The 12,800-nt window shown below is 36.9% G+C and overlaps 1 protein-coding gene across 1 annotated transcript in view; it reads left to right on the top strand.

The window, feature by feature from the left end:
* Window positions 1-12,800, top strand: part of RAPGEF6 (Rap guanine nucleotide exchange factor 6) — a 177,026-nt gene that overhangs the window by 24,023 nt on the left and 140,203 nt on the right. The window contains exons 2-4 of the mRNA XM_024741655.1: window positions 1,959-2,029; window positions 2,982-3,038; window positions 8,734-8,817. Of these exons, the coding sequence (XP_024597423.1) occupies window positions 1,959-2,029; window positions 2,982-3,038; window positions 8,734-8,817 (212 nt within the window). The remainder of the gene's footprint in view (window positions 1-1,958; window positions 2,030-2,981; window positions 3,039-8,733; window positions 8,818-12,800) is intronic.

Below are 12,800 nucleotides of genomic sequence, written 5' to 3'. Positions count from 1 at the left end.
TAGTCATTTTTTAGGATCCGTCTGATTTTTGCAGATGATGCATGAGAAGGACTGTCACCCCTGCATACTTTTAAGCCTTTACTGGCGGCCCTAGTCTTTGCTTCTTTACCTCTTTGGAAAAGCAATATTGTCTTTTATTTACTATCTTGTTCTGGGGAATGGGGCAGTTTCAGAGGTTTCCACTTGACTTTTTCCACTGTGACAGCTTTTACCACATAGGTTCCTTTGTGGGAGTTATTCTAACTGCCAGATAAATAAATTCTAGTTATAAACTTGGGGAGTGGAGAGAGACAAGACTATTAGGTGGGTCTGCAGGCTCAGTGAGCTCACTATGAGCCAGACTTTTTCCAGGACTCTGTTTCTGACCTCAGCTCAGAAAGTTTTGGCTAGGAGGTTGTTTCTTTTGCCCCACAGAACCTCGACTTGGATCATTCTCTTAGTTCTATTCAGCTGGTAGCTGGTCTGGTCTAAGAAGGAATCACATATCCGGTTCCTTGGTGCTGTTTCATGTGGCCTTTCTCTTTCAATGAGGCTATTTTGGGCTTCCTCACAACATTGGTGCTCTCAGGGTATTTGAATCTTAGAAGTTACACGACCTCACTTCTGGCACATTCTTTGGGTCAGAACAAATCACAGGACCAACCCAGATCCATGCGGAGGGCACCTAGATTCCTACTTTTGATGAGGGAGTGACAAGGTCTCATTGCAAAGGAGCATATGGGATAAGACATATCATTGTAGCCCTCTTTGGAAGTACAGTTTATCATATCACTGCTCCATCTGCTGTCTTGTAGAATTTTATAGACCTTTTTTAGGTCTATAGACTCATTTGCGTGGTTTCTTCTTTTAATCTATTCATCTCTTTTTTTAATATATATATGTGTACTTAAAAATCTTTTTCCCTCTTAGTTTGGTAAGGATTTAGCAGAGATGTATGTGGTCATTGAATCCATCATGGTTAACTGGCAGTTGTAAGCTTTGGAATCAGAGATTATTGCTTTTTTTCTTAGAGCTTCCTTGTTGTCTTAGCATATTGGGGAAAAAGGTTGTCTTATGTGTCTTTTCTTTTTTTCTCTCTGTCATTTGATAATTCTCTTGTTATATATCAAAGAGAGTAGTGTTTGGGAGCAGTCTGCCCTGGTATAAAGGCATTACTCCTTGTAAGAGAATAAGGAGGTAAATTTTACATAGAGAATTTAAGCTTCTTTATAATCACCGTGCATCAGCGTTCTGTGGTAAAATACTCTTTTCTGTCAGGAATGTTCCTTGCTTCCACACTTTCCTTTTGCTATGCCATTGCTCTTAGCTGAGGTTATACTATACTACTATACTTTATTAACCTGGGTTTATTAATATCTAATTATCTGAATGAGGGCTAGAGAAATGTTCCCCAGTTCTTTCAGAGAGTGAACAATAGCATTGTTCCATTGGACGTCAGTTTTGTTTAGTGGTAGATTAATACCACCTTGAGTCTGTTTGAAAAGAGTTTTTTTTTAGAAAATCATATTTTAAGAGGAATATTGACAAACAGAATCATCTCCAGAGGAGATCAGTTAGGGTGCTTAAAGATCTGGAACCTGCAAATATTTAGACTTTGTTATTTGGAAAAAAAAAAAAAAAAGACTTAAGACAAGATAACTGTTTTCAAATATTTGGAGGTCACTAAAGAGGAAAGATTGCATCTGTTTAGAAATGAAATAGACTTTTATATGAAATAATGAGTTTTTTGGCATTGTTTGAGTAGAGGTTGTCAGCCATGCTGAGGAGGGGTTCCTGTGTGAGTTGAGGGAACTCTTCTAAACCTTTTCAGATCTATTGTAATTCAGAGAATTTGTGACTCTTCTGTAGTTAACAGTTGTGTCATAAATGGTTGTTTGCTTAAAATCAGAATTGTGGGATATCATTATATTTTTAAAAGTATATTTGAAAATTAATCTAAAGTCTTTTCTGTTCTACAGGACTTAAATACTATTTATTCTTATCTTCATGGAATGGAAATATTATCAAATCTCAGGGAACATCAGCTTAGGTAAGTGTGATGCTGTGTTTAAGAGCATGTGCTCAGGAGTTATTCAAATGAGTTTGGATAGATAGTTGCAGGGACCAAATCATTTAGGGGCTTTTTATAGGATATGCAAAGAAATTGGCCTTTCTCATTCCAGTTTTCCTTAGCCCTGGGACTTTGAGCAAGTCTTAACATCTAAGCTGCAGTTTTGTCTTCCATAAAATAGGGATAAAAAGATTACTTTTGTTGCAGCATTTCGAGTATTAAATGAGAATATTTAAAGCAAAGTGCAGTGCTCAGTTTGTGCTAGCTAGTGAAAACAGCACTTTCTCTTTGTAGTTTGTACTGATATTTATTGTATCAAATGCTTGAGATGGGCATGGTATGATGTAGTGTTATATTAAAGTGGAAGGAGCAAGACTCTTGATTTGGCATAAGCTCCTATGGACAGTACCCATAAACTTTCCAAACCTCATTTTTCTATTCTGTAAAATGAGTTTTCTCTCCTGCTACCTTGTCTCATTGTGATTATATTTGTAAAGATACTTTTGAGTGCTGTAAGCACTATTATAACTTTGCATAGTATTTTAATTAAACTGTGTTTTTCTTCCATGACCAGCTTACTTATCACTTTTTCTGGCTATTCTTTAAGTTTCTGGCTATGGACCAGATTCTAAATATAATTGTTTGGAATTTATTATTTTCTGTTTTCTGTGTAACATAATTTAGATATTAGTATATGCCAAGTAAGTGTATCAAGAAGAAAGAAAACCCTAGGGCATTAGTAGTAAAGTATTTTTAAATACAAGCAAATTTATATTTATTCAACAGATTTGTGTGTGTGTGATCATATTTTTAAACTCCAGTGAAAAATTTAGTGATAGATCTGATAATTTTCTGTTGTAATTATAACAATTTTTGAGACAATTCAAATAAAATAATTAAAAAAATTTTTACTTTTTAAAAAATATGTTAGATTAATGTCTGCAAGAGCACGCTATGAGAGATACAGTGGCAATCAAGTTCTTTTTTGGTAAGTATTTCCATAATTAGCTTAAATTAATGTTTAAAATTTAGATTGTTAGCATTGAAATTCATTTGATTCTGGAACAGTTTCTGTAGAGGAGATTGAAGTATATTCCTAAACTGTGAAATATAATGTACATAGGGCTCACAGAAGGTGTACAGTGCAATGAAGTTTAATAAATATATACACCTGTGTAACTGCTGTGCAGCGAATATGTAGAACATATCAGCTCTTCAGAAGGCTCTAGTCAACTGTCTTGGAAAGGTAATCTAGTTCTGATGTCTGTCACCTTAGATTAGTTTTGTCTCTGTAAATTTCATATAGATAAAAATCTGTTGGTCAGGCTTTTTATACTTCACAAATGTTGCAGATTCTTCCATGTTTTTGTATTCATTCTTTTTCAGTGCTTTACAGTATACAGTTATGTGAAAATAACATAATTTATCCTTCCCACTATTAATAAATATTTGGGTTGTTTCCAGTTTTTCCCTATCATGAATAGTAAGTTTCTCTGAATATTTTATTCATGTGTTTTTGTACCTCTATTTACTCATTCTTCTTGGGAATATTCTTAGGAATAAAAGCATTGGAAATGCACATGCTCAAATTTAAGAGATTCTTTTTTTAAAATAAATTTATTTATTTTATTTATTTAGTTTTGGCTGTGTTGGGTCTTTGTTGCTGAGTGCAGGCCCTCTCTAGTTGCAGCAAGCAGGGGCTACTCTTTGTTGCGGTGTGTGGGTTTCTCGTTGCGGTGGCCTCTCTTGTTGCGGAGCACGGGCTCTAGACACGCATGTTTCAGTAGTTGTGGCTCATGGTCTCTAGAGCTCAGGCCCAGTAGCTGTGACACACGGGCTTAGTTGCTCCGCAGCACGTGGGATCTTGCTGGACCAGGGATCGAACCCGCGTCGCCTTCATTGGCAGGTGGACTTTCAACCACTGTGCCACGAGGGGAGTCCCGGGAGCTTGTAACATTAGAATCTAAAATATGCATTTCATTTTATCTCGTGATTTTGTTTTTTGTTTTCCTGCTTACTAATGATGATGAATGATTTTCATGTTTTTATAGGCTACTTGGATAGCTCTTTTATGATCTCCTGATTCAAGTTTTTGACCATGTTTTAGTTGGGCTATCTTATTTCTGTTGATTTGTAGAAAATTTTTATGAATTCTGTATCTGAGTTCTTTGTTGGGTACATAAGTTGTGAATATCTTCTCCCACTGTGTGGCTTGCTTTTTTTACTCTATTAATGGCATCTTTTGAAGAGAAGAAATTTCTTACTTTCTCAGTTTTTCCACTTGTGATTAGTGCTTCTCATGTCCTATTTAAAAAAACAAGATCTTTCCCTTCCTCAAGATTATGAAGATATTCTTCTCTGTTTTTCTTCCAAAAATTTTGGCAACAGTGATCTCTTTCATTATATGTATGCAGCTGGTATAGAGAAATGGTATTAACTTCAGTGTTTCATTGCACACTGCGTTTGTCATTATTTCTAAGTATTTACTGGATTCATATGGATTTTAATAGCTTTATTTGTTCATTTGTTGATTCATTCACTTACTATTAAATGTTTGTCTGCTATACATTATGCTTAGCCTGGTGTAGAGTGGTGGGAAGAAACGGGATTTGTCCTTATGAGTTTATTGTATAGTGGGGGAGAGAAAGTTAATTAAAATAGCTACACATATTTAAGTGCTATCAAGGAAAAGTACAGATTTATAGATAAGTGGAACAGAATTGAGAACCCAGAAATAAACCCTTATATTTATAAACAGTTTCTATGTGTTTTTTTTTTAATGGCCTTGTAGCTGTGTAGCTAAGATGTGCACACAATGTGGGTATAACACAACTGAGTATTAAAAAGGAACCACCAGTGAACAGTTTATTTTTGATGAAGGTACTAAAGCATTTCAATTGGGAAAGCATAGTTTTTTCAACAAATGGTGCTGGGGTGATTGAGTGTTTATATGCAAAAACTTAATTTAGATTCTTATCTTACACCACACACAAAAATTAATGAGATATTCACTTTACACCCATTAGAATAGCTACAGTTGCAGGCGTGCGAAATGGGTAAAGGGGATCACCTGTATGGTGATGGATGGAAACTAAATTTTTGATAGTGAGCATGCTATAGGGTATACAGAAGTAGAAATACAATGTACATATGTTTTTTTGTTTTTTTGTGGTAGGCGGGCCTCTCACTGTTGTGGCCTCTCCCATTGAGGAGCACAGGCTCCAGATGGCCATGGCTGTCCGGCCAGGCTCAGCGGCCATGGCTCACGGGCCCAGCCGCTCCGCGGCATGTGGAATCTTTCCAGACCGGGGCATGAACCCATGTCCCCTGCATCGGCAGGCAGACTCTCAACCACTGCGCCACCAGGGAAGCCCTGTACATATGAAACATATGTTGTAAACCAGTGTTACTTCAATTAAAAATATATTTTAAAAAGTAACTGCAGTCAAGGGTAAAGAAGATGTGGCACATATATACAATGGAATATTGCTCAGCCATAAAAAGAAGCACAATTGAGTTATTTGTAGTGAGGTGGATGGACCTATAGTCTGTCGTACAGAGTGAAGTAAGTCAGAAAGAGAAAAACAAATAGTGTATGCTAACACATATATATGGAATCTAAAAAGAAAAAAAAAAAGGTCCTGAAGAACCTAGGGGCAGGACAGGAATAAAGACGCAGATGTAGAGAATGGACTTAAGGACATGGGGAGGGGGAAGGGTAAGCTGGGACGAAGTGAGAGAGTGACATGGACATGTATACACTACCAAATGTAAAATAGGTAGCTAGTGGGAAGCAGCCACATAGCATAGGGAGATCAGCCCGGTGCTTTGTGTCTACCTAGAGTGGTGGAATAGGGAGGGTGAAAGATGCAAGACGGAGCAGATATGGGGAAATATGTATAGCTAATTCACTTTGTTATAAAGTGGAAACTAACACACCATTGTAAAGCAATTATACTCCAATAAAGATGTTAAAGAAAAAAGTATCTGCAGTCTAAACATAACAAGTGTTGGTGAGGATATGGTGACACCTGGAATCGTCATATATTTGTGGTGCAAATGTAAGTATAGCCACTTTAGGAAACAGTTTGGCAGTTTCTTAAAATTTTACCATATGACCTAGTAATTCCACTTTTACATATTTACCCAAGAGAAATGAAAACACGTGCAGAGACTGTACATAGATGTCCTTAGTAGCACTATTCATAATAGCCTAAAACGCGACATAATTAAATTGTTCAGTGAATAGATAGATTAAAATGCTCTGCATCTGTATAGTGGAATACTATTTGGCAGTGTAAAAGGGAATAAAATGCTGCTACACACTACAGCATGGACAAACCTCAAGCATATTATGCTAAATGGAAGAAGCAAGATAGAAACATCACATATTACATGATTCCATTTATACAAACTGTCCAGGAAAGACAAATCTATAGAGACAGAGCAGGTTATTGGTTACCTGGGGCAGGGATTGACTGCAGACGAGGCATAAGAGATCTCTTTGTGGTGATGTTTGCACAGTTCTTTTCAGTATCATAAAAGTCATTGAATTGTGCACTTAAAATGAGTGAATTTGTGGTATATTGATTATACCTCAGTTAAGCTGTTTAAAAATTAGTATAAAGAGTTACCCAAATCTGTATTTGGCTAATCATAAACAAAGGAATTTCTAAAAAATGAATGTGGAAGTTAATTAAGTAAAGAGTTTAAATTCAGAGATTAGTGGAAGCAGAGAAAAGAATGTGTATAGTTGACCTTAACTGGGAAGCAGCATGATAGAAAGAGTGAAAATAAACCACTATGTTCAGTGCTTCGAGCAGAGAGGAAGAAACAGGAAGAGAGGGGTGTGGAGAGCCAGGTGGAGACCACCTTAATAGTTTTTGTTCTTTATTTTAGGAGCAGTGTGAAGCCTTTGAAAGGAGTAAGATCTGACAAGATTAAATATGCCACTCTTCTCTAGGCTAAATTATTCTTAGATTCATTTGCTTGCAAAGAGAAAGGAGATAGCATGGCCGCATGTTAAAAGACTTTCACTTTCCTTGTGTTTACTCATCAGATGCATTGCCAAACTACTCTGAGAGTGGAATTCTCTGCAAGGTTTGAACAGTTTCTGATTCGTGAGCTGGCATGGCTCTCTTGGTAGTAGGAGTGAATTTCAGGATTTTTCCTCCGTTTATAGTAGAATTTCCTGACAACTTTGTGACTGTTTCAGCAAAGTGAGATAAAACTTAAGAGGCTTATGGTAGCATCCAATCATAACTTTCTTCTGTCTTGATTTTGGGCAGAATTTTCTTTTACTGATTTTTATTCCTTCTTGTACAAAAGTCATGTTTCAAAAGAATTAGAAAGTAAAATTTCCAAACAAAGAACCTTAAGTAGGAGATTTTCAGCCATTTGTATCTTCCTTCTGTGAAGATGGAAGGGATGGATATAAAGAACTTTAAAGTATCTTCTGGAAACTTGATGATACTTTTTTCTTATGGTAGGCAATAGGATTCACCCAGAAAGCTCATCCTGGGTGCTATGTAGAGTGGTCTGGAGGCTTAGTTTTCTGGGTGGAGGATGGTACTATTCATTGAGAATGAAAAAAATGAAGCTTGAAAGAAATGATAGGTAGATTTTGAACATGTTGAAGCTGAGTTGTGTGTTAGATATACAAGCTAACATGTCAAGTCGCTAGCCAGATAGATATACAGTTCTCCAGCTCAGAGGAAATGTTTGTTTTATAAAATTAGAATTGTCTACATATTGGAATTAATTGAAGTTTTAGGTATGGTAAATTAAAAGTACTTTAGAGAAAGAGAAAAAGATTAGATTATAAAGTAACATCTAACAAGATTCTTGGTTTCCATTGGAGATTTAACTGAACTAAAAGTGATGATGGACTTAAGTCATCTGATATTCTTTTATCCCTCAGACACACATAAAGTGAAAGATTGGGTAGGCATTTAATGTATTTCTGTCAGAATAAAATTTAAGAGAAAGAGGTAGATCCAAATTATAGTTGATCATGAAGATGGAACATTGATAAACTTGTGAATTCCAAACAGTATTGTCTTTAATATACGATAAACTTGTAATATACATAAAAGTTATCAGAAATAGAATTTTTTTTTTAAGGTTTTTTTTTTTTTGCAGTGCGCGTGCCCCACACTGTTGTGGCCTCTCCCGTTGTGGAGAACAGGCTCCGGACGCGCAGGCTCAGCGGCCATGGCTCACGGGCCCAGCCGCTCCGCGGCATATGGGATCTTCCCAGACCGGGGCACGAACCCGTGTCCCCTGCATCGGCAGGCGGACTCTTAACCACTGCGCCACCAGGGAAGCCCTAGAAATAGAATTTTTTAATATGCACATGTAGTACAATATTTAAGTTAATCTTCATCAAATGTGGTGATCCAGTACACAAAAATGAGGAATGGGGAGTTACTGATATAAATTAATAAGATAGAGCTAATAAACATACATTTCTGAAGCCTATATCTTAAGCTAGTGATTATGTAATATATGAACATGGTCTGTATGAAAGCTTAGGCAACAGGCAAAATTTCCAAGGAGAGTTAATTTTTAATGATTTATGATATTATTAGAATATTTTTCATGTTTTGTATTTTGTACTGAATGCATATACATGTGAATGTGTGTATTTATTTACTCATCTATTTACTTATTCATTTAAACAGTTCAGAAACTATTGCCAGATGTTGGTATATCCTGCTTTCTGGATCTGTGCTTATGAAAGACTCCATGGTTTTGCCTCCTTGCAGGTATGTTTACATTTGCTGTTTAGTGCATGTGGTAGGCAAAGTTAGATTACAACTAGTTATTTTATTTCTTATGTTAAACTATTTTTATGTAGATGTGTATTTTCTTTTAGTAGGTGATACATTTTAGAAATGTCCTTTTTGGTACTATTTGAAGTACTTGGCAGGAATCAACTGATATTTCATATTTCTTGGGGGTATAATCTATAGTTTACACCATGGCATATTATACTGCTATTTGATCTTTAGTTGTATGTGAGATTTGATCTCATTTATCTGATGGTTTTGCATTCATTGCTGTTAGTTATAGGGAGGCAATATATCTTTATAGTTAAGAAATCGTTTTTTAGAGTAATGCGAACCAGGCTAGTATCCTGATTTTGTCACTTATTAGTTTTATGACTTTGGACAAATTATAGTTTTCTTGTATGTAAGAGGATAATAATAGAACCTATTTAAAGTGCCTTATGAGGTTATAGCAAGCTACTACTCAAAGTTCTCAATGGAACTCTGTAAAAGTTGACATTCTAGAGCCAGACTGCTTGAGTTCACATCTTTGCTCTACTGTATAATACTTTTTGGACAAATTACTTAATCCCCTTGTGCCTCAGTTTCCTCATTTGTAAAATAGGGACAATAATAGGATGTATTTCATAGGCCAGCTTTGAGTAATAAATGAGTTTATATATATAGAGAAAGAGAGTTCTTAGAACAGTGCCTGGCTGTTACAAGTAATTGTTAATTATCATCATCAGAATTATTAGGTAAAAGAAGAGTGGTTGGAAAGATGATCAGATATAGTATTCTTAGAGAATTTGGTCTGTTAGTAATTCTTAAGATTTTGGGGCCTCAAATTATAATTTTGTGACATAAAAATGTACTTTTTTGGTGACTTTCCCAATAATGTTGAGAAGAGATTTTTAGGCTTTTAAGGTAAGACTTCTAATTGCAGCTAAATTAATTTAGTTGCAAAACTATTAAATTTAAGTATCAAGGTACATTCTACTTGACAGATGGTACGAGACATCTCAGTTTTGATGCCATTTTTAAAGCCATGTCTTTATTCTTGAAACTTTATATCATCAACTTTTAGTTAAATGAAATCTGTACTTCTTGATTAGTAGTATAAAGCATATTGTTGACTGTTTTTACAAATAAAATACATAATAGTTCTTGGTTATTTAAGCCTTTTGGGTATTGTTCCTTTCTACTATGTTTCTGAAAGTCACTTTAGTGATTTGTAATGAGTTAGCTACTGACACAGAATAAGCTGGGTTGATACTGACTACAGTTATATTTTAAGATTATTAGTATTGTTCTTTTGAATATTTTATCACCCTTTTCTGCTGTTAGGAATAGTCAAGGACTTTATGTAGCCATTAATCAGCCACAATAATTCACCATGAGTTTGTGATCAAGACAATGAAGTTTATCTTTTAAATAATTGATAGTATGAGTTTGTTTTGTTTTGTTTTGTTTTTTCTTTTTTTGAGCTGTACCACTCAGCTTGTGGGATCTTAGTTCCCTGACCAGGGATTGAACCTGGGCCCACGGCAGTGAAAGCACCAAGTCCTTACAACTGGACTGCCAGGGAACTCCTGATAGTAGGAGATTTGAAAACAATAAAGTCATGGAATGCTTTAATGTAACCATCATGAACTTCACAGCAAACATGATTGTAGAAGTCTATTTAATCGTTATTTAGAGAGCAGCTCCTAGGTAGGAGATTTATATTTTGTGTTTGAGAGATACTTGTATTAGGTTATTGTTAGGATTAAATGAGTCAATACAAATAAAATACGTAGAATAATGCTTAGCATATATTAAGCATCAAATAATTTTTGGCTTCTGTTCATTATAATAGTGTTGGGATATGATCATTATGGTAATCAACAGATATGAGCACTACCTAGTATAAGACAAGGAATAATAGTTGTTTTCTAGGTTATAAAAATACAGCCTATTTCTCTAGATATTAAGGTATTTGTTACTCCCTTATCAGTGAGTAGACAGAAACCACACAGTAATTTGAACAGGGACAGTTTAAAGAATTATTAACTACTTTAAGAAGTTAGGTACTAAGAAGGATAAAGGAACTAAGGGACAGAGTACCCAAGGAAGGAACAAACTTGAAAGGGGAGCCCTCTCCCCAAAACTGAAATTCAGAACTTGTTGGTGAATATGTTACTTGTAGCCCAATAGCTAATGGAGAAGTTCACTTGGTTGCCCTGGGCCAGAGCTGTCCACAGTTACTGAGTCAAGGCTGGCAGGAAGAGATCCTCTGACCAGGACCAGTAAGCAATAAAATCCTCCCTCACCCTCACCCGGCCCAGGGTGCAGATGGGCCCTGAGGCTGGAGATAGGATGTCCCTTTGCTTTACACACACATACCCCGTAGAGCAAAGAATACTTTCCTACTGCGGTGTCCTGATACTAGCACCCTTTACTGACAGAGCTTTAACATTTCCAGTTGGCCAAAGGAGAATCTTGACAAAATCCAGATGCTTTATTACAAAGTAAATTTGAAACTGAGAGCAAATACATTTGAACTTGAGAGGCAATAAATGAATGGTCCAGACCACTCTCTTGGTTACTCAATTTTCATTCTGAACACATTTGAGCTTCCATCCAACTCTGTTTCCACCTAACAAGATGTAGCTATCGTTCATATAAGTAAAGAAGTTCCTACTCTCTCCCCAAAATAAGGAGATGCACAGTCCCAACAGTCATTACTCGCTGTTGATTACATATTCCATCACAGTACTCTGAATATTCTGTTAACTACAAACTACTTTGTAAAGTTCACCTCCAACAACTTATGTATAAAATAAATATGGGGAAGAGAGGGAAGAAGAAAATGGTTAACGTTTACACAACTCCAGACATATACACAATATATAGTCCTTGTTTCTGTAACTGCTCACAAGCCCGTAGTTGGTATCTCTCGCTTCCTTTTTTTCACCACCCATTCAGTGCTTCAGCCTCAGCCAGAATTTCAGCTGTTCTGCGTTCTTTACCTGATGATGGGCACAAAACTTTCATTTCTGAAGGATCCTTAATTATCCTGCCCAACCCACCCCCCGTCTTTTGGTTGCCATTAGTTTTCCATTAACCTTTTTTTTTTTTTTTTTTTCGGTATGCAAGCCTCTCACTGTGTGGCTTCTCCCGTTGCGGAGCACAGGCTTTGGACGCGCAGGCTCTGCGGCCATGGCTCACGGGCCCAGCCGCTCCGCGGCATGTGGGATCTTCCCGGACCGGGGCGTGAACCCACGTCCCCTGCATCGGCAGGCGGACTCTCAACCACCACACCACCAGGGAAGCCCTTCCATTAACCTTTAACAGTGGACTTGAAAGTACTACAAGGAGCCTAAATGAACCCCCTGGGCTTCAGATGTAGTTCTCCTGGCCCCCATTGTATGCAGCAACTCAGTTTCTCCTTGGTGATTGGGATCAATCACTCAGGCCAGTAGAATAACCCCTTTTCCTGCCTTTTGGTTCAGCGGCCAGGTGGAAGTCTCTAATTCAGTGGAACCGTTGCTGTTTCCATAGCTAGACATAATCTAAGACTAAGAATCAAAACCAGCAGAGCTCACAGTTTTAGGGAGGGGAAGTAAAAGTTCTGTGAATGAGTTATTAAGTATAACACTGAGAAGAGCCACTCCTGTTTCCACGCCTTGAATATCAGACCCATGTATTCTGGCTGTTGGGGGAGACAAACCATTGCTGTACTTCTGCTGCTGCTGCAAAATGAGTACCTTGATTGAAAATGGTGCTGTCTAGAGTGCCGAGGCAATAGATAGGCATTTTGTGAGCCTGTGGATAGTGGTGCTGACAGAAGCATTATGGGCAGGAAAGGCAGATCATTTCCAGAATATGTGCCTGTTCCAGTGAGGACAAATATAGTCCTTCTCCATGATAGAAAAGGTCCAGTGTAAATAATCTGCCACTAGGTGACTAAATAGTCCTCCTGAGGAATGCTTCCATAT

The sequence above is a fragment of the Neophocaena asiaeorientalis genome, unplaced genomic scaffold (assembly GCF_003031525.2).
Source record: "Neophocaena asiaeorientalis asiaeorientalis breed wild unplaced genomic scaffold, Neophocaena_asiaeorientalis_V1.1 scaffold773, whole genome shotgun sequence".
NCBI classification, from domain to species: Eukaryota; Metazoa; Chordata; class Mammalia; order Artiodactyla; family Phocoenidae; genus Neophocaena; species Neophocaena asiaeorientalis.
Note: the sequence above shows the minus strand (reverse complement) of the source record. Positions and strands in the feature narration are given on the sequence as shown.